At 34.6% G+C, this 22634-nt stretch overlaps 1 protein-coding gene across 22 annotated transcripts in view; it reads right to left on the reverse strand.

Moving 5' to 3' along the window:
• The window catches only part of NCOR1 (nuclear receptor corepressor 1), a gene marked incomplete at its 3' end in the record, with an annotated part of 166332 nt that overhangs the window by 40952 nt on the left and 102746 nt on the right, over positions 1-22634 (reverse strand). For 13 of the 22 annotated variants that reach the window (XM_079131648.1, XM_079131637.1, XM_079131653.1 and 10 more), the window contains 8 exons: positions 17656-18208; positions 14740-14869; positions 12199-12394; positions 7271-7444; positions 6352-6512; positions 2046-2166; positions 1844-1945; positions 1206-1306 (listed from right to left, as the gene is read on the reverse strand). In XM_079131648.1, coding sequence (XP_078987774.1) covers positions 1206-1306; positions 1844-1945; positions 2046-2166; positions 6352-6512; positions 7271-7444; positions 12199-12394; positions 14740-14869; positions 17656-18208 — 1538 coding nt within the window. The remainder of the gene's footprint in view (positions 1-1205; positions 1307-1843; positions 1946-2045; positions 2167-6351; positions 6513-7270; positions 7445-12198; positions 12395-14739; positions 14870-17655; positions 18209-22634) is intronic. The other 9 variants (XM_079131640.1, XM_079131641.1, XM_079131645.1 and 6 more) reach the window with 3 other exon arrangements.

The following is a 22634-nucleotide window of genomic DNA, read 5'->3' on the forward strand; positions in this document are numbered from 1 at the left end:
AGAATTATTATGCAACTTTATAAATTAATATGTAACTTTTTAGGTCACTGTATACCATACACTATATAAACCATGTCTCAGGGAGGAATCACTTAAGAATTCTATTAAAATGGAGATTCTGATTCATAGGTCTGGAGGTAAGGGCTACATTTCTGCATTATTCTAGCAAGTCTCAAGTAATAGTGATGCTCTGTTGCACAGACCATGCTTAATTAGTAAGAACTGAGCAGAATCTAATAGAGGGCTCTGGACAACACCAATTGCTGGGTCCCACCCTCAAAGGTTGATTTCAGTAAATGAGAGGTGAAGCCTGAGAATTCATGTCTAGTAACTTCCCAGGCAATACTGACAATACTGGTTTAGGGACAACACTTTGAGAATCATTATCCTAGGGAACAGCAAAACACAAAGAACAAAAAATATATAATAACATGCAAAAACTTATGTCAGTGTGCAAAAGCACAGTGTCTGCTTATAATAATTTCCTCAAACAGACTTTTTCCTTTTTCATAACTACATAATGAAAGAACAATTTTATAATTTCAAGTTAAAATTAATCTGAGAAAAAGAAGTACCTTTTTATTCATCAAAATTGGCAATTTATTTAGCCCCAAATTGGGAGAAGATATTTAACATTTGATGTTTTTTCAATGCCATCCACATTTCCTTGTTTAGCATTTGATTCTAACAAAGCAGCTTACATACTGAAATTGTAGACCTACCTTTTCATAAGGGGCAAAATCAAGAAAATAATGTATAATAATTTTCTTCTCAATTTCTATCCAAGCCGAACACACCGTAAAAGCTTTGCCAAGAAAACAGTGAGAACTTCATCAATTACTGCATGTTTCTTCTGCCAATTTGCAAATAAGTAACCTTTTCAAATGAATCACAGGATAGATAATATAGTTTGTAATTAAAAAGATTAATGTCTTTCTTCAGACAGCTTATAGACCTGGGGTTTATTATCATTGAGATACTATTCCTTGACCCAGAACAAAGAATAACTGAACTGGGCTGGGGATATAGTTGGTAGAGTGTTTGCCTTGCAAGCACAAGGCCCTGGGTTCAATCCCCAGTACCGCAAAAAAAAAAAAAAAAAAAAAAAAAAAAAGAATAACTGAACTACAGAATTGTATTGCAGGAATAGCCGAAATTTTTTTTTCTAAATTACTGTTTAGTATATTAGATATGATGATAATAACCTGAGTGATAGAGCCACGTAGAGAAGGGATACTCTCCACTGAAATTTTGCTGGTTGGAGTTCCTCGAGTTATACTTCCTTCTTGGATAGCTCCTGTGGTACCTGAAATAAAACCCAAATCATTAGCTATTACATCCTTCATTTCTGTCCCAATAGATTAAGAATCAAACAAACGACACCCCACACAAAATAGCCCCTACCTAGTGAAAGAATAAGAACAGAATAAGAGAAGAAAAACAGCAAATAAAAACTTTTATATTACTGAAATATTCTTCTAAATTAATACTATAGTTATTAAAAAAAGGACTGCTGAGACATGGAACTTCAAAGTTTTATTTTTGTGTATATGTATGTGTGTGTGTGTGTGTGTGTGTGTGTGTGTGTGTATTTTTTCTTTTCTGTGGTACTGGGGATTGAACCCAGGGCCTTCACATGCTCTATCACTGAGCTCAATCACTAAGTTATAACACCCTCAGCCAAACTTCAAAGTTTCAAAATCAATTTTACATGGAAAGAAAACCTAAGTTTAGATTTAAAGGCTATAATTTGAAAATACATTATCAAACTATTAATGAATTACTTTAATTAATTAAATGGGGGAAAAGTTCAATAGCTCTGTCAAACTGTATACTATTTTACCTCTGACCACACCTTCATGTTGGGCCCTGACCAATAAACCCTCAGGTTGTGAATTTTGGCTCCGGGGAGAAAATTCTTCCTGCTTGATATAGGGCAAAGTTGCTGTGAACAGAAGCAAGAGAAACATAAAGAGATCAAGTGCTGAATTACTGACTGTGATACTGAAAATACAGATACATTATGACTGTATTAACTCACTGACCTGATTTGGTGGATTCTTGCTGCCTTGGCAATCCAAGAGAGATAGACCCCACAGAGGGCTTAGCTGTTTCTTGAGTATAGGAAGCCTGATTATGAGAAGTCATGTAAGTGCCAGGTGTGCCCTAAAAAATAATTTTAAAAGACTAAACAAACATTGTCTTTTCATAAAAATGTATACCCTGGAAACCTGAAATTAAGAACATTATTTGTAAGCAAGAAAAATTTCAGCAGAGATTGCTTGAATTTAAAAAACTCTTGAAGCCCTACCATAAATTATATGTAGATAATATTTACTATTAATAAACTTCAAAAATAAAGCACTGAAACAGCGCACTCACAATATAAATGACTATTATTAACAACATCTGCAGTCTCTTAAAAATGCTTTGGAGAAGTATGGCACAGTGGCACAACACTTGTAATCCCAGCTATGCAGGAGGCTGAGGCAGGAGGATTGCAAGTTCAAGGTCAGCCTCAGCAACTTAGCAGTTGAAACCCTGTCTCAAAATAAAAAATAAAAAAGGCTGGGGATGTAGCTCAGTGGCAAAGTACCTCTGTGTTCAATCCCCAGTGCCCCCACCCCCCAAAAAAAGCAGACCTGTCCACTGGTTGGCTGAGTGCTAAAGGCCATACCCTTACACATAGCTCCTCAGAGAAGAATAAGAAAGTGATTTGTTCAATCAGTAGTAGACTATTAAGCTAAACAGTGAGTTTAGTGGCCTGTGACACTATTCAATCTGTGACAAATAACAGACTTCACAGAATAAAAATCACCAAGCAAATCAACAACAGCAAAAAGAAACAAAAACAACAAGGAGTCCGAGGAGACAGAGGCATCTGATTTTAAGAGTTGCTGTATTAAATAAAATATCCCATTTTTGACCCAAAATTACAAGACATGTAAACAACAACAAAGTATAAGCTACACACATGAAATAAAGCAATGAATAGAAACTGCCCCTGAGCAAAGAACTAAAGGGAACCATGTCTAAAGAATTCAAAGGAATAATGTCTAACCAAATACAGAATACCAACAATTAGAGAAAGCAATCATTATAAAAAATAAAACAAAAGTTCTGGAATTGAAAAGTAGAACTGAGGGAGGGGGGCTTTTAGGAAACTAAGAATGAAAGGAAACATAATCTGATGAACGGTATCTATGAAATGCCTATAGTTAACATAATACCTAAATTTCAAATACTGAATATCTTCCTCCTAAAACCAGCAACAAGAAACTCATGTTTACATTCACTACTTCAACACTGCACTAAAAGTTCTCTCCTAGCCAGTGCAACAAGAAAAAGAAATACAAGGGGATAAAGATTGGAAAGAATTAAAACTGTATTTGCAGATGACATGCACACACAGAAAATCCTAAGAAATGTACCAAAATAAAACCTCACGAGAACCATTAAGTACAGACCACAGGAGGGCAAAGTCAAGATAGAAAAAAATCCTCTGTATTTCTATACATAGGCATACCTCATTGTATTGTGCTTCTTTACTGTGCTTCACAGATAATATGTTTTTTACAAATTGAAGGTTTGGGGTTATCCCGAGTTGAGCCATTTTCCCCATAGCTCAGAATATTCTTTTCATTTTTAGTAATAAAGTACTTTTTAATTAAAGTATGCACATTGGTTTTTTAAGAAATAATGCTATTACATATGTATATTATGAACTTACAATATTCAAGACTATGGTACTAAGATGGACAAATCAATGGAATGGCACTGAGAGTCTACAAAGAGTTCCAAACTTATAGTCAACAAATGGGTTTTAATGAAGGCACTAAATCAAACAAACGGGGAAAGAAAAGACTTTTAAATAAATGTTATTGGAACTGGAAAACCAAATGGAAAAATGAATGTAAATCACAATGCACATAAAAATTAATTTGAGATGAATCCAAAGGCTGAATATAAAAGCCAAACTATAAAGCTTACATAAGAAAACAGAACATTTCACAACTTTGGAGCAGGCAAAATCTAATTAATCATAGGAGAAAAAAGTTTTATATTGACTACATCAAAAAGTAAAACTTGGCTAGGTGTAGTGGTGCACACTGTAATCCCAGCGACTCAGGTGGCTGAGGCAGGAGGTTCACAAGCAACTCAGTGAAAACCCTTTCTAAAAATAAAAAATAAAAAGGGCTGACGGGGATGTAGCTCAATGCTAAAGTGTCTCTGTGTTAAATCTCCAGTACCAAAAAACAAAAGGCAAACAAACAAAACTTCAAATTTCTGCTCATCAAAACATTCCATAAGAAAATCAGCAGATCACGAATAGAAAAACATTTGTAACAGGCATATCTAACAAAGAATTTTAAATGCATAAAATACTTCTAAAGTTCAATACTAAAAAGATCCAATAAAAATAGATAATTGGGCTGGGGCTGCAGTTTGGTAGTAGAGTGCTTGCCTAGCATGCGTGAGGCACTGTGTTCGATCCTCAGTACCACATAAAAATAAATAAAATAAAGGTATTATGAAAAAAAATTCTTTAAAAAAATGGATAATCAGACTTAAATGTGGGTTGAGTATCCCTTTTCCAAAATGCTTGGGCCCAGAAGTGTTTCAGATAAGGGATTTTTATAGATTTTGGAATTTGCATAGATCCAATAAAATACCTTGGAGATGGTACCTTATTGTAAACATGAAATTCATTTATATCATATACACCTAATAATATAGCTTAAAGATAATTTTATACAGCATTTTTAGTGTACCTACATTTTGACTGTGCTCTATTGCATCTATTAGGTGTGAAGTTTTCCACTTGAGGCATCATGTTGGTGCTCAAAGAATTTCAGATTCTGGAGCTCTTGATTTTAGATATTCAGATTAGGAATATTCAACCAATAAGTCAGAGCCAGAAGTACAAATTTTCAATGAACACACAAAAAAGCATTCAATATTTGTTGTCAGGAAATGCAAAATACAACCACAATGAGATATTACACATACTAGTTAAGTAGGTCTAAAAGGAAAAAGACTGACAACAAGAAATTGAATAACAGAAGTCTTGGTCTTACATATTGTTAGTGGGAGTATAAAATTGTAGGACCACTCTGAAAAATTATAAACCTAAAAATACACCCAGCAATTCCACTCTGAGGTGAAACGAAAACACATCCACAAAGAATCTAGTATAAGAAATGTTTATGGCAGCTTTATTCATAGGAGTCCTAAACTAGAAATAACTCAGGTTTGTGTCTGCTGACAGAAACATGCTTGTGCTGGTTAGTCCCTTCAGGTCCCACCCAGGGTCATTTTTGGTGTGCATGTGGCTGCAGAGCACTACAAGACAATATTATAAAGCACCCTGACAACTGCACTGTTATAACAGAAATTCTATCTATCCTTTGTTCACTGTATTAGTCAGCAATAAGAAGGTTATGATAACACAAAAACCTGGATGAATCCCTAAAGGCATTATGCTGAGTTAGAAAAACAGACACAAGAGTATATACTATATAATTCCATTCGTATGAAAACTTATAAAAGGGAAGATTCATCTACCACAACAGAAAGTAAAACAGAAAGTTGCTTCAGGAAGGAGGAGGGACGCCTAGGAAGGAACACGAGAAAATTTTTTAGTGATGGAAAAAATGTTCAATTTCTTGACAGTGATATGGATATTGGTTGTTCACATAAGTCAAATTTGATTTAACCATCAAGTTAAATTAAACCATATTTCAGTTAAAAAAAAAAAAAAAAAAAGGGCAGTGTACCAGAAAAAAATAGAGATTGTTAGTGTTCGGGTATGAGATGTATCCTGAAAACTCATGTGTAAGATAATGCAGGAATGTTCAGAAGTTAAATGATCAGATTGTGAGAGCTGTGACCTAATCAGTGGCTTAATCCACTTGATGACTTAATAATCAGAATGTATTAATGGGCAGTAACCAATCGTAGGCAGGTAGGGTATGGCTGAAGAAAGTAAGCCATTAAGGGCTTAACATACTCTCCCTCTCTCTCTTTAAAGTAACTAGTCAGTAAATATTCAAGTTTATGAAAACAAATTCCATTTTAATTTACATTACAATGAACAATTATGTGCCTTTGGTAAATTTAGCCAGGTGGTATGCCATGGGCACTCAATCTGGGTACATAACTTATTCAAAGTTCCTATGTGCAGCATGGGGTCTATTAATTTCTGCATTTTCTAGTCCCTGTCCCTGAAAGTTTCACATTCAGATAGATCATTACTTAAAAGTATGCTGACAATTTAGTGTAAGAAGGAGGAAAAAGTTTTACCACAGCAATATTCAACAGAAAATTTGCTATACAGAAAAAGCATTTTACCTGTGAGATGGAGCCTCCCATTATAAAAGACGGTTTTTCTGAAGCCATTGTGGTTTTAGATGATGGGATAAGAGGTGGTGGTGGCCTGGTTGGTCGAGTTGTCGGAAGCCGAACCCCTTCAGGGAGATTAGTTATCACTTGATGTGGAGCAGGTTGAAGAACTTTTAAAAGGGGGGAAAAAAGATTTAAAATAGTCAAATGTCTTAGTCTGCCATAGGCTAGCAATCTTAGTCACTCCTGAATTTTTGTCACAAATTAAATTATAAACATGAGATGAGGCCAAGGATGAACATTTGCATTTTAAAAATTTCTGTCACTTAACCCTGTATACGTATTCAATTCTTCAATGGTATTTGTGAGGATGGAATATTAAACTCCCTTTCAAACCAGAGCTTTCAAGCTGATGTTCAATGCAACTATTTCTGCTTAGCGGAGGCAAACCTCGATCTTCAATAACTTTTTCTCTCTCTCTGTCACTCTCTGGACCTCACAATAGAGGTGAGAAAAAGGGAGCTTCTGAGGCAGGTGCTGTCACTGCTTTGTATAGTGTGCAGACCGGCTGACAACCTGTTACGTATCTTCCATGACTCTGACATAATTTGAGAAATATTTACTGATTCTGGCTCTCACAGCATACTTGAATCTCTGGGGTAAAAATGTCCCAAGATTTTTACAAATACATGTACTTTTAAAAGAAAAGTTATTCAATGTCACAGTATAAATGTGTGAACACAAATTTCCCAGTGGCCCAGTGAATCTTAACTGAATACAACTGATAATGGAATGTAGAGAAACAAAGTCATTTTGAGACAGCAAGGACACATTCTGGAAAATCAGTTCATTCAAGAGATTAAACCACCCACATGGAGCATTTGTGGGTAGATGGCCAGCAGCCACTGTGTAGAGGGGCGATATTTACCTGGCGGGACACTATAGCGGGCTGCACTCATATCGGGCCGTGGAGCGGCTTTACTGACTTCCTTTGGAGATAGCCTACACGGTGAGGCTGACCTTGCTGCGGTACTGTGCATCTGTGCTTCCTGTTCTAGAGCACGTTTGACCTCAGCATAAGGCATATAGGCGACTGATTTTCCTATGAAAGTTAAAGTTATCAAAATAAGGGAAGAACCCCAAATTAAAATAGTGAGTTAAAAGGACCAAGCCCACACCATCCAGGGGCAGATCCATCTATATGATAATAACAAGGTCTAAAACTCCTGAGGGGAAGATCCACCGACAGAAATGATTAAGAAATTCTATAAATCTACATCTGCTATGTATACAATATAACTACTACCTAACAAAACCCTCAAAAATACAATTACAACTTTTCCTTTTCAAGGATAAAGAATTTCTCTTTCCTCTTTAAGAATTCAGTGTTTTGACATATGATAAAATCACAATAGGCAAATATCACATTATCAAGTGATTCTGTGATTTCAAGACTGGCCTGATTGAGAGATCAGCTCTCTGAGGATTTCAACTCTTAATTAGCCTACTGATGCCACTGGTTAATACTCAGAGAAACATATTTAAGAAATGGAAAAAAATCTTTTTCAAAAGATACAGATCAAGCTAATCCAAAAGTCCTTCACAAACTTATAACAACTATAAACTTAACTGCAATAATACTAATGAAAACAAGTAAGCTATCTCCACCAAAAGTATTAAAAACTTTAAACATTAAAAGAGCAAGCCAAAAGTGCAGTCATATTAAGACTTTAATGTATATACTATAAATATTTCATTTTAAAAAATGAAATTGACATACTATAATAACTTTTTAAAATCAGGAAAACACAAAGTAAAAATCATCTGTAACCCTGATCACTTAGATTTGTGGCATTTCAATGTTTGCCAGAACAAATTCCCATTAATTTTATTACTCTTTTCATTTCTTAGTCTTATCTATTTATCCTTCCAGATAACTTCAGATTTAAATTCATTTCAAGTACTTCCTTCTCAAATGAATTATCAATGGAAATCTCATTCCACTTGTATTTAATTTATGAATAAATATGGGTAAGAATAATAATGAATTTTCTAATTGAGGAACTCAGTTTCTGTTATATAGGTTTGGTTATTTGTTAAAAATCATCCTGTGTATTTCATATTCTGTTGCTGGGGAAATCATCTGTTTCATATATATATATATACATATGGGTATATAAATACATATAACTAAATGATGCAGATAGGAAAGATGCAGATTTCTGTTTAACTTTTTTTCTTTCCTTTTTTCTCCCACTTTTTTTTTATTGGTGCACTATAGTTTGTATAACAACTTTATTATTATTTTTGGTGATCAGGGTAAAGTATTTTTATTGTTATTCTTGTATTGCAACTTTTCAAAATAAACTTAATGAACTTTCCTTTTAGTTCTAAAAACTTTTCAATGGATTCTTTTACATTTTTGAGTTAGACCATCTCATGCTGTAAATAACAATTTGTCTTCTCCCACCAAATACCCTAAAACTTGTGTTTTCCTTACTATCCTATGTTAAATGAATAGTGAGTATAATGGTAGTTCCCACCCAATGGAAAGGTCTCTAGCATTTTGCTATTAAGTGTTAAGCTCTGAACCTGATTTCAAATAAGGATTTATTATCATAAGGCAGAAAATGTTCCTTTGTATACTAAAATTTTTAAAAATCAGAAACAATTATAATAATATCAACTAACGACAAATCTTGGATACACTACTCTCCATGAATTATCTCATTTAGCCCTCTAGACCAATGAGATTATTAACACAATCTTGCAGATGAGACAACTAAGGCTTAGAAGAATCATATCTAGTTGCCCAATCAAGGTTGCACTATCAAAGATCTTTTAAAAGCAATATAATTCCAGACTCTGAGCTCTACACCATATGCAGTAATGTTTCATGGAAGGACTGAATTTCAGATTCCTGAGGGACAACCACCAAGATAATGGTACTCTTTCCAAATCTTTGATATATTAATGTAATGAATTACTAAATGCTCTAATACCAAGTGGATTTATGAAATCGATTTCAAAAGAAAATTGCCTCTTTCTTCCTAGAGAATTTAGTAAGAAGCATATTAAAAATTTAATGCCTGTTCTACCATTTCCAGTAAGTTTATAATTACATAGCTACCCTGGCCATATTAATATTATTATTTTCATGGTAAAGATTTAGATGATTCTCTTTTATAACTCTACTGTACATGCATGAGTTTGAGTTTCTTCATTGTAAAAGAAAAGTTTCCAATTTATTGGTAAGGCAGAGGGTAAATTTCTACAAATGTTACTGGAAAAAAATTTTTTAAACTTTTCCAAAGAGGAGGAAAGCTTTATACAATTTACAAAGGGCGTATCTATAATCATTGCTTGTATTATTCACATTAAGACACCATGAATACAATAAAAAAGGTGGACAAATGCTGCCTGATTCTTTCTAAATGAGACCATAAAAGGAAAAGTTTAAAAAAAGCACTGTTTTAATTCAGGCAATTTATATCAGTATTTGATGACATTTTATACACAGATCCACATTCTTGCTATTTTTTAACATTCTATAAACTATTCTATGTTGTGTACTTAAATTATTTGTGTCAAGCATCCTACACACCTGCAACTTAAATACAAACATGTAAAAGTTACTTGGAAGATTATCCCATACACTGATCCACAACATAGTCGTAACTTCAAGGAGAGACAGCAAATGTTTATTACTCAATGAATAGGTGGATTTGTCAAAACAAAATCCTACTATGGATATAATGTAACTGATTGTTCCACTTTGTAGAGTGTCATCTTGAACAATAATGAAAAATTCTTTTTTATTTTACTTTATTTTTTATTATCTTTTTTTTGACAGTGATAAATATTTAAAAAAATTTTTTTTCATACATGTATATAGGGTAATAATGTCTGTCTTGAAAAATTCTTAATGTCATATAAATCTAAAGCATAATTACAGTTTAAGATCACTATGTTATGACTAAAAATTAGGAAAGCACTCAAATCTAAACAATATTGGTGATTAATGTGTCTTGACCACAAAGAAATATAATTCACAGTTTGGAATCTCAAAATTGTGGACTCTAGCCTAGTTCAGTCACTCCAGCTCCTCAACACAATTCATTCTATAAAACAGAGCAAGAAAAGATGTTGAGGTTCTAAAATAACTATATGGTACCCATTAACAGAATTACCCAGATATTATTAATTACTTTGGCATGAGTTCAACAGGGGATAATATTTAAGTGCCATTTTTTCTTCTAACTTTTACTTTTTCCTCACAAAAATCTATCCTGAAAAATTAAAAGTAATTGATCAACAGACTTTTAAATTACTCCATAATTTATCATTCTCTACAGCTTTCCTCATAATTGGGATGCTCAAAAGACAAAAACAGGGCTGGGGTTGTGACTTGGTGGTAGAGCGCTTACTTAGCACGTGTGAGGCACTGTGTTCGATTCTCAGCACCACATATAAATAAATAAAATTAATTAATTAAAGGTCATCAATGACTTAAAAATTTTTAAAGACAAAAACACCTCTGCTAAGTCCATTAATACCCTATAGGGTAACATCACAAACATATCTCCATTATGTCATTCATTTAATTTATTCTTTCAACATGTATTTACTGGGTACCTATAATGTCAGTTACAGAATAGGAACTAAGGATTTTCTAAATAAAACACCTAAAATTTATCAATGTTTCTATATCCATTCAAAAAATATTTACTTGGTATCATGTTATATTACTTGGTGGGTATTATTACACTAGTTGACATTTTTTACTAATATAAGATTTACATTTAAAATTCCACCCTAACAGGTTATAAAACTATTCACTGGTATAGGATCTAGGTAAGGAGCAGGGAGCCAACAGGATGGTTCAAGTTCCATAGTCCCTATTTTATGTTAAGTTGCCCTTGAAAAGCATGTGTGGCATTCCAAATCTGTTTGCTCTTACTTATCTGTATAATGTATTATAAAGAGTCTTCTGAATCATTCACAGATGATTATACATCCAAGCATATTGTAAACAAATTCACTATCAACCAGATACCTGTGCCAATTCTAACCACATCAGAATAATTTACTGAAATCTAGAAACTACCCCTACTTTTTTTATTAAGCAAAAATATATTATTCTCCAAATAAAACAACACGTACCAACTCAAATCTGACACTAGAAATAACAGTGACATAACAATAACAGGTATACCCATAGTAGCTATTATACTTTATATGAACTAATATGCCAGTTAGTATATACCATATCACACACAAAATAATGCAGAACCATATATCACATAGCAATACTAAATGCTCATTCTTTCTTAACTTTAAAGCCCCAATAAGGTAGATATACCTTATTATTTTCACTCTGAAAATGAGAAAGCTAAAGCTAAGAATGATTAAGTGACTTGTCTAAGATCACCCAGTGGGCTAATGTAGAGTGAAGACTGATCCAAAGTCTGATTGGCACTATCCACTACACAAAGTTGAATCCATCACATCAAGATAATTAGAATATCATACTGTGTGGTAGGTAATCTGCTTCAAGGACAGGACAAGAGTTTTAGTTTACTCTGAAAATTCAGATGAACAAAACATAAAATATGGCATTTATAAAGTACTCCAGCACAATGAAATCAGAAAATTCACATTAACTGGAATGCTACTAAAAGTATTACTACCATCTGTTATTAACATTTAGTTGAATTGTCGTCAGTTTAAGGAATTATATCTTCAGGGATAGACAGACTGAAATGCTGGTAACTTAAAAAAAGCAAAGGATATGCTTGGGTTTAGCTTTGTTTCCCTTCAGAAAAGTTCTTTCTGGTGACAGCTCTATCTACCTACCTTCCCATTCTCTGTTTGGACTCTTGGAAGTGCCACATGGACTTGTAGAACTTCTACATTCCAAATCTATTTGTTCTTGCCTCTGCCGCTGTTCCTCTAGGAGTGCTGACTCGTGCATTGCCTTGATGTGTCGCTGGTAGAGAGCATAGCCACTCACAGGGGTTCCAAGTGGTATATTACAAGGGGTGCAGGAAACCTATAAGAAGAAAAACAAATTTAAATATGACAATGACCAATGTAGTAGCAATAACTGAACATCTGTTACAAGTAATGCTTATTTCTGTCACATAACTGGTTGAATTAATCATCAAAAATTAATGTTTAAAATGGTAATTACTTTTGGAACCAAACACAATATAAATCATAAAAGCTGTGATAAATATTGTAAATTAAAGCATATTTCTCTGATTCTAACTTGTGATGGGCAAGTCCCCATGGCCTTGCTCTGGGCTTACATGTAAACATGGCTTTTCCTCCTGCGACAAAGTCAAATGAAATGTTTTGGTATCATCAAAACATGATTTCCTGTATGAAGTTTTAAATTTATAAGAAGCTACTAATCTGATCCACTTATACACCCATAATCCTTGAGGACATTACACTAAGTAAAATAAACCAGTCACAAAAGGATAAATACTGTAGGATTCCATTAATATGGCTTGTTACCAAGTCAAGATTAAAGGGCTGGAGCTTTCAGTTCCATCCAGCCTACCTGATTCTACCTCCAACCTCTCGGGAGGGGTCATGGGATGGAGATTCACATAATCGTCAACAATGGCTAATGATGTAATCATTCATGCCTACATAATGAAAACTCCATAAAAACCCCTAAAAGACAAGATTTGGAGTGTCCAGGATAGTGAACACGAGGAGGAGATGGGAGGGTGGTTTACCCAGGGCATGGAAGTTCCACATCCCTTACGCATGCCTCATCCCATGCATCTCTTCCATGTTTTGAGTTATATATATATATATATATATATATATTTTTTTTTTTTTTTTTTTTCTTTTTTAAGGTGCTGGGGATTGAACCCAGGGCCTTGTGCTTGACAGGCAAGCATTCTACTAACTGAACTATCTCCCCAGCCTGAGTTATATTTTTTAAAAAATAATTTTATTAGTTGTTGATGAACCTTTATTTATTTATTTATTTATTTATTTATTTATTTATTTATTTGTAAGTGGTGCTGAGAATAGAACCCAGTGCCTCATATATGCTAGGTTAACTGTTCTACCACTGAGCCACAATCCCAGCCTGAGTTGTATTTTTCATAATTAATCAGTAAAGGCAAATGAAGTGCTTTCCAAAATTCTATGAGACAGCCTAGCAAATATTGGACATATACAGAGGGTTGAAGGAATTCCCAAAATATAGCCTACTTGGACAAAAGTGTGGGTAACTGGGGACCCAATACTGGTATGATCCTAATACCCATGGTGTCCCACACTAATTCAGGATAGTGTCAGAAGTGAATTGAATTATAGCGATACCTAGTTGGTATACAAGTTGAAAACTTGGTATGATAAAAAAAAAAAAAAAAAAAATACACATTTGGTCTCAGAAGTGTGAAAACAGTGATATATAAAGTAGTCAAATTCATAAAAACAGAAAATAGAATGGTGGTTAGGAGGGGCAAGGCCAAGTTAGAGCTGGCTAGGCAAAGGGGAATTGTTTAATTGGTAGTTTCAGATTTGGAAAATGAAAAAGTTTTGGAGATCTGTTTCCCAACAATGTGAAAATACTTAACACTACTGAACTGTACACTTATTGGTTTAAGCCGGCACAGTGGTGCATGCCTATAAACCCAGCGGCTCAGGAGGCTGAAGGAGGAGAACTGTGAGTTCGAAGCCAGTCTCAGCAAAAGTAAGGTGCTAAAGCAACTCAGTGAGACCCTGTCTTTAAATAAAATACAAAATAAGGCTCAGATGTAGCTCAGTGGTAGAGCACACCTGCGTTCAATTCCCCAGTACCTCCCCCAAAAAAACCCACTATTAGTTTAGATGGCTGGGCACAGTGGCACACACCTGTAATAGTAGTGACTTGAGAGGTTGAAGCAGGAGGAGAGCAAATTTAGTAAGCCTGGGCAATTTATTAAGACCCTATCTCAAAGTGGGGGGGGGGGGGCGGGATCAAAGGGTGGGGGTGTAGTTCAGTGGTATAGTGCCCCTGGGTTCAATCCCTAAATAAATAAATAAATTGGTTATGATGATTAATTTCACATTACATGTTTTCTACCACAGATTTTTTTAGGAAATCAAGAAACAGTCCAGTATGGTGGTACACATCTGTAATCCCAGCAACTGGTGAGGGTGAGGCAGGAGAATCACTAAAGTTTGAGGCCAGTCTCAGGAATTTAGCAAGATCCTGTCTCAAAATAGAAAATACAAGGGACTGGGGATGTAGCTCAGTTGTAAAGCTCCTCTGGGTTCAAGCTCCAGTGTTTGTTGGGGAGCCAGGGGGAAATCCAATTAAAGGAGAGAAGAGCTATGTCTATAAAGAACTATGTATTTCAACTTCACTTTCTTACACTGAAAACTTACCATTGGTGGTATAACAGCAGCTCGATGCTGAAGCTGTGGCAGATCCAATGGATTTGGTTTTATTGGGGATGAGACTAGTATAGATCCAGTAGGGTTTAACAATGAAGGCTTTGTGTCCATAGGAAACATTCTACAATTGGCAATAAATTAAAAAAAAAGATAAATGAATATATTTTTATTTAAGATTTCAAACATACAATCACCATAATTCCGTTAATATGTCCACATTTATGCCTATACCTATCACACTAACCCTTATAAGATATAAACAGGGCTGGGGATATAGACCCTGGGTTTAATCCCTAGCACCAGAAAAAACTTTAACAACAAGTTTTAAAAATAAGACATTTGAACAATAAGGAAAAAAAACCAATAATGTTAATTTCCAGAGAAACCATTAAGAAATCTAATAATGATTTACAAATTGAAATATACCTGAATTTAATCATCTATTATCTAACTCACATAACAGTCTAAAAAAAAAAACAACATTAAAAAATGGTTCTTGAGGCTCAGGCAAAACAATCACAAGTTCAAAGCCAGCTTGGGCAACTTAGTGAGACTCTGTCTCAAAATCAATAATGAAAGAGTCTGAGGATGTAGCTCAGTAGTATAGTGCCCCTAGGTTCAACTGCTGGAAACACAAAAGAAAAAAATTTGGTTCTAATTTATAGCTAACATACTAAACAGATTAAATAGATAGCATTACGAGATGATTTATTGAAATCACAGGGTATAAACCAAGCTATTTTAAAACAAAATTACAGCCCAAATTCAAGACTTCTGACTTCTCAAGAAAAACGGAAAGAAGAGACAATGAGAACCAGAATTCCCACACAGCAGTTTCAAACAGGCTTATGTTACTGTACTGACAGTCCCTCATCTCACACTCTATATGCTTTACTCAGATAGCATACTTACACTTGAGTTTAGGCTGACCAACCTCTAAAGTTAGGGAAATTATACACTAGGGTCATATATTGTAGGCTTAGTCATATTTCTCAATGTTATCACAATCATTGAGGGAAGGTAAAAAACTTTAAATGTATATAGTGATAAGAAAATTAGAATGTGTAAAAGAAAACAATCTGCATACTGTATTAAAGAACAAAGGTGATACTAAAAATGTAAAACACAGTTATTTTGACTGTTTGGAAGCAATGTAGAATTTAGGATGTCACTTGGAAACCACTATGTTTTCAAGTTTATTTTGCAGTGCTAAGGAGCAAACTCAGTGGTCTTGCACAGCAGCAAGCACTCTACTACCGAGTTACATTCCCAGCCCTGTAAGGAATTTGACTTTCAAACTACTGTCATGTTTATTTCTTAGGATGCTCACTGTAAGATTGCTGCCATCCTGATTTTTCATTCTTATATAAATATAGTTATTAAAACCAGCAGTGGGCTGGAGGGATAGCTCAGTTGATACAGTGCTTGTCTCACAAGCACAAGGCCCTGGGTTCAACCCCCAGCACCGCAAAAACAAACAAACAAACAAAAAAACCTAGCAGTGCAAAACACAAACAATTCTTATTTCAGATGGAATATTTCATTAAAGAATGCACTTAAAAAGATGACATAGCTTAAATCCATGTTTAATTACTCTAGTTAAACACTAGAATCTTTAAAATAAAATCTAGACTACTGTGAAATGAAGGAAAACGACTGATCTAGATGGTCGAATTTCCTGACAAACCAATGGTTAGACAGGATTCCTATCTTATTTAAATTCTTATTGATGAAAATTCTAACATCTGCTATATAAAAATTTCCTTTGAGGAATCATCACTGTAATGCTGAATATTACCATAGTATCAAATCTCATGCTAGAGTATGAAGACATAAAATATCTTGGGGATAAGGACTGAAAATACAGTGACACCCGGACACACTATGAAAACTGAACTTTGAACAGAATCTGGTTTCTGTTGAGTGACCTATTCATCTTTCTTACTAAAAAGGAAAAAAGGTAAAAAAAAAGCAGAATTTCAATGAGTTTCTGATTAAATAATGTTTTACTCGAATTCACTTCCAGAATTTGCCCCAATCCAACATTCTAACACATTTATAGGTGATTCCACTTATCTCAAAGAAAAGGAAACACCAGGATGTTAAAAATATTAAATAGGGTTGGGATCCTGGCTCAGTGGTAGAGGGCTTGCCTTGTACATGTGAGGTTCGATCCTCAGCACCACATAAGATGAATAAATAAAATACAGGTATTGTGTTCATCTAAAACTAAAAAGTTTAAAAGTATATATATTAAGTAAAGTAGCATATACTCCTATAAAATACATCTTTTACTATAACTTACAGAAATGCTAATGATATAATTTTTATATTAATTTACCTTTAATGACCAAAAGTACTTAAAAATTAATCTGTACTACAGATACAAAAAAGTAGTCATTATAATTATCATTAACTTGTATTTAAAATTATTTTCACAACACTTGACATGTCCCACCTTGCAGCATTTTCTTACATCTACAATGCTGGGTCAAGTAGGCCTTGCTCTGAGGCCAAGCCAGTATATAGCAAAGCGCAGCTGGAACCGAAACCCCCTCCCTTCACCTTCTTCACCATATCCCATAGTTGCCAACTTCAGGCACCACAGTGACTTGTAGTTTTACTCACAACTATATTAGCTGAGATCAATTTTTTTCTGCTATCACAGAATACATGTGAAAAGACAGATCTAGAAGAAATGTATTATCTGTTTCATTTAAATATAATATTCACATAACCGTTCTTGTTTTTTTCTAGAACAGATGAACAGCATTATCATAGCCCAATATTAAAATCATACAGACTACCTGTAATTCGTCAATATCTGTATAGGGGTCATCTCTGTAGCGAGCACCATCCTGTGACTCAGTTGACAACCAGCAGAGAAAGAACAGGATCAAGCCTTACCTCTGCCTCTCGAGCTCTCCATCCACATCTTCATCAGCACTGCACGTGGCACTGGAATCATTATCTGACTGGGGCTCTGGTCTTTGGACATTTATCTGCTGAGCCACCACCAAATCTTCATCTCTAGGCTCTGTCTTCTCGTTGCCTCTCTCTAAGTCTCTTTCTTTGGTATCTCCATCACCTTTAGATGCACTGTTTTCAGGCACCCTCATTTCAACATCCACAGAGTCTGCTTTGGTAGTGGGTGGTGGATCAAGAGCTGAACCCGCTTCAGCACTGTGCTCCTGATGGTCTACATCCATTGGCTCAGATGTCTCAACACTGATGCTGTCATTCACCTGGGTCTCCACACTTTCACTTTCAGCTGGTTTTGTACTTGGAACTGCTGAAGAGGGAGATGCACTCGGTGCCGTTTCCGTAGTGGAGTCCACCTCAGCCACAGGTTCAGGATTTCCTCGAGAAGCAGCATTTTCAGTGCTGTCTTCGCTGGGCTTGACAGCTTCAACTGGTGAAGGAGAAGGAGCACTTTCTGTATCAGAACTATTTTCAGCACCTTAAAGATAATGATACAGCATAAAAATCTGATAATGAACATGTTTCAGGTGGTGACAGAAACCATGCTTGAAAGTAGTTGTTTAGAATGAATTACACTCCTTTGATGACCTCCCTTGAAGTATTTACAGCCATTGGGAAAGCTAGAGTTTTCTGTGAAAGTGAAAGATCGAAATGTCTTGACCTTCTAAAGTGTAAAGTGAAAGAGTATTTTACATAAAAAAAAAAAATTATTTTGAAATATGAAGAACAAAGAAAAATGGAGCAATGAAATGAAACAAAAACCATTCCCATAAACACCGATATTCTGGTATATTTCTACAAGCCTCTCTCTGTGCATTTCCATTTATCCGATACAGCTGACACTCCAGAACAGTGCTATAGGAATACAGTACAAATCACATCTGTAAATTTAAACCAAATGAATGGTTGTGAGAGACCTTAACTTTTACCAAATCTTTTTCTGGTAGCTATATTTAAAAAAAAAAAAAAATGTAAAATGAAATGGATAAAATTAATTGTAACAATTTATTTCTTTAACCAAATGTGTCTAAAGTATTACCAACATGTAACCAATACAGAAAATATTAGAATATTTTACCTCTTTTGGTAATAAGTCTTTGAGATCTGATATATATTCACATTTTCAGTATATCCCAATTCAGACTCTCTACATACCAAGTACTTAACAGTCCACATGTGTCGAAGTTCTAGAATAATATTTCACAGATTTTAAATCATGTGGTATTTCCCCATACTATCTGTGTCATTTTACAAATATACTTCTAATACACTGGCACCTTCACCTAGATAAAATATACCAGAGGAATCACAAATTCAGTATGTCCTCAACGGGAGTTATAATTAACATTCTAAAATTAGACTCTTTTTACTAGTGTTTATTATCCAATTAACCAAACCAAAACCTAGGAGTCATCTTTTAAACCTTTCTCTCATTAATCTACATATCCTGTTTTGACAAGTCTGATTTTCTAAAACTATCCCTTGAATCTATCCAATTGTTTAACTTTCCAGCTGCCACTCTAAATTCAAAACTGACTCTTCTTTTTCACCTTGCATCTCAGACTACTATCTATGCCAAATACAGAGTAATTTAAAGCCAAATCTCATCATTATTCACTCTCTCTCCTTCTCTGTCTCAACTTTGCAATAGAAACCCCAAAACTCTTAGGATTAAGTTCCAAAACTGTCAGCATGGCCTATAAAGCCCTGCCTGGTGGGCCTCTGCCAACCTCTCAAGCTTTACCTTGCACCCAGCTCTCTGTATTCCAGCCTCACTGGTCTGTAAGTTTTCTGAATGTCCCATACATCTTCTACCACAGTCTTACTGAAAGATTTTGCCTACTTTTTTTCTTTGGTTAGCAGCTCAAGCATCATTTGCTTACAAAGCATTCTAGGAGTTCTTTAACAAAGTTAAATTATGCTACTGGAACTCATAATATATATTCACAATTATTTGATTCCTAGCTATTTCTTGTATGAGGCTATAAATGCTGTAAGGCCAGAGATCATATATCCTGATTAGCATTTAAATCCTAGAGATAAGCACTGTCACATCAGACTCAAATATGAGTTGAAATTTAAGCCAAATGAATGGCTATGAGATACCTTAATTTTTATCAAATCTTTGTGTCCTCTATTACTGGTCCTTAGGCTACTTCCAATATCCTGCGGTTATTAATAGTATGGAGATGTTCACTGAAGCATTAACTTTTTATTTTCTCAATATAGACAATGTAAGTTTTTAAATTTCCCTAAATCTTATGTATGTTTTTTAAAAAATATAATTCCAATGAGAATCCAAAAGGTAAGAAAAATTTCTTAAACTACATCAACCAATAGTTTATATGGAAGAATAAATCCATAAAATTATGAAAAGTAAAAAGGGAAAATTTGCCTCTCTAGATATCCACACTGACCATAAAGCCAGCATATTAAAGTATGTTTAAAACTGCCACAGTGGCAAAGTACATCTGTGGAATAAAAGGTCCAGGAATAGATCCTAATGTGTATGGGAAGTTAAACTATATTAAAGGTGGTATTTTAAATCACTGGCTAAACAATGATTTATTTAATAAAACAGTTCTATCAGAATTGGTTCTTTATCTGGAAGAAAAAAATGGGCCCTATCATCCTTTGTATAGAAAAATAAATCTGGATGAAAGAAAGAATTTTAAAATGTTTAAAAATTAAACTAGGACAAGATATACAATTTTTGAAAAAATGTAGAAATATGTTAAGCAAAACAGGATACTCTGATGCTGTTTATAGTGAAAAATATGAGCTGTGAAAAAACATTTTTTTTTTTTTTTTTTTTTTTTTTGCAGTGCTGGGGATTGAACTCAGGGCCTTAGTGCTTGCGAGGCGAGCACTCTACCAACTGAGCTATCTCCCCAGCCCAAAAAAACATTTTTAATACAGGATGAAATATTTTTAAAACTATAACAGGCATGGTGGTGCACAACTAGAGGCTCAGGAGGCTGAGGCAGGAGGATCACAAGTTCAAAGCCAATCTCAGCAATTTAGTAAATCCCTAAGCTACTTAAGAGACCCTGTCTCAAAATAAAACAGGCTAGGGATGTGGCTCAGTGGTTAAGCACCCATAGGTTCAATCCCTGTTACAAAAAACCTGGGTTTCTATTCTTAATGAGAGGGGAAAGTATCACAGGAGTAGAGAAGCATCGTCTGATTTACATTTTATAAGGAGCAAGCTGGCTGCTGTGGGGAAGAAAAAAAAAAAAAAAAAAAATGGAACCAAAAGAATCAAGGAGACTAATCAAAAACCAATAGAGAGGACAGGAGCACAAAACAAAAGCAGAAGCAATGGCTATAAGAAAGGATCTTATTCTGAAGATATGTTCAAGGAAAAGTGGACATGAGTTGTTGTTGATGGACCTTGTGTGGAATATGAGAGTAAGTGTTACCAAAGTAACATTTACTGACATAAAGAAGACTGAAGGGAAGAGTAGCTGATGATGAGGGAGAAACAAGACCTTGCTACAGATGTTAACTTTGAGTTGGCTCCGAGGCATTCAAGTATAAATACTGAGTAGGTAAATTAGATGCATGAGCCTAATGTTCAAGAGTTCAAATCCCCAAAATAAAAACGAATAAAAGGCAGACAGGGGCTGGGGAGATAGCTCAATCGGTAGAGTGCTTGCCTTGCAAGCACAAGGCCCTGGATTCAATCCCCAGCAACGCAAAAAAAAAAAAAAAAAAAAAAAAGACAGACAAAAAAAAACTCTGAAGAACCTCACATGAAGTAAAGGCCCTAACAAAATGTAATAATTACCATTAGTGAAAGATGCTATCAAAATGAAGAAAAACTGAACAGCTTCCTCAATGTGTTTCCATGGCATATATCTTTAACCCCAGTGATTCAGGAGGCTGAGGCAGGAGGATCTCAAGTTGCAAATTTCAGCAATTTAGCAAGAGACTGTCTCATGATAAAAAAATTAAAAAGTGCTGGGAGTGCAGCTCAGTTGTAAAGTACCTCTGGGTTTAATCCCCAGAATTGTAACAAAAGTAAATAAATAAAATCAAATAAAAAATAAATACTAAAAAAAAAATGACAACAAGCTAACAAAAAGCCTGACTAAAACTTTGTTTACATAGTGATGGGAAGCCCCAAATCCAGGGACAAAATGACAAGTTGTTTATTCTCAAAATACTAGAAGATATGTCAGTGATTGTGCAAAAGATGATGTTATTTGATATAAACACTTTTCCAGTTATTTTCTTTCAAGCCATAAGAGTAGGTATATTTCCAAGGCATAATGCTTTACCAAGCACCAGTCAAAAGTATCTTTCTTTCCTAAAAACAAACAGTAAAAAATAGAAGAGCAACTTCAAATTTTGGTAATGTTTAAATCCAGATTTAACTCTAATTGTGGAAAGATACTCAGTCAGAAGTATTTGAGGAAAACAGACAGACACAGCAATTCTCCCTTCAGCAGCTGCTTTCCTTCTTCCATTGGCAAGAGCCTTGCCATACAATAAACGGCAAATCTACACTCTTCTCTTTGAGATTAGCAATCATAGGTCATGTAAACTGCACTTTATATTCTTTTTTCTACAACATTTTCCAAATGAAGCTAAGACAAAAAGAAATGCGGAAGAGATCCCACAATTCTACTGGCAAGTTCACTTCCTATTAACAGGACACAATTCCAGATGTCATAGGACAACCACGTGTGATTATAAAGGATGTGACCATGCCATCCTACACTGGATCAGATAGATATATTATCTTAATACCATACTTGGCAATTTGAAAAACAAACAAAAAAAGCTTCATAGTAAGACAAAATAACAGAAAGAAAACAAATGGGAAAAGTTACTTTCTGGTATCATGTATTTGAGACAGGCTAACCCATACATAAATACACCTTTCTGTTCTAAAATTA

This window comes from Sciurus vulgaris, assembly GCF_902686455.1.
Source record: "Sciurus vulgaris genome assembly, chromosome: 3".
In the NCBI taxonomy this organism is placed as follows: Eukaryota; Metazoa; Chordata; class Mammalia; order Rodentia; family Sciuridae; genus Sciurus; species Sciurus vulgaris.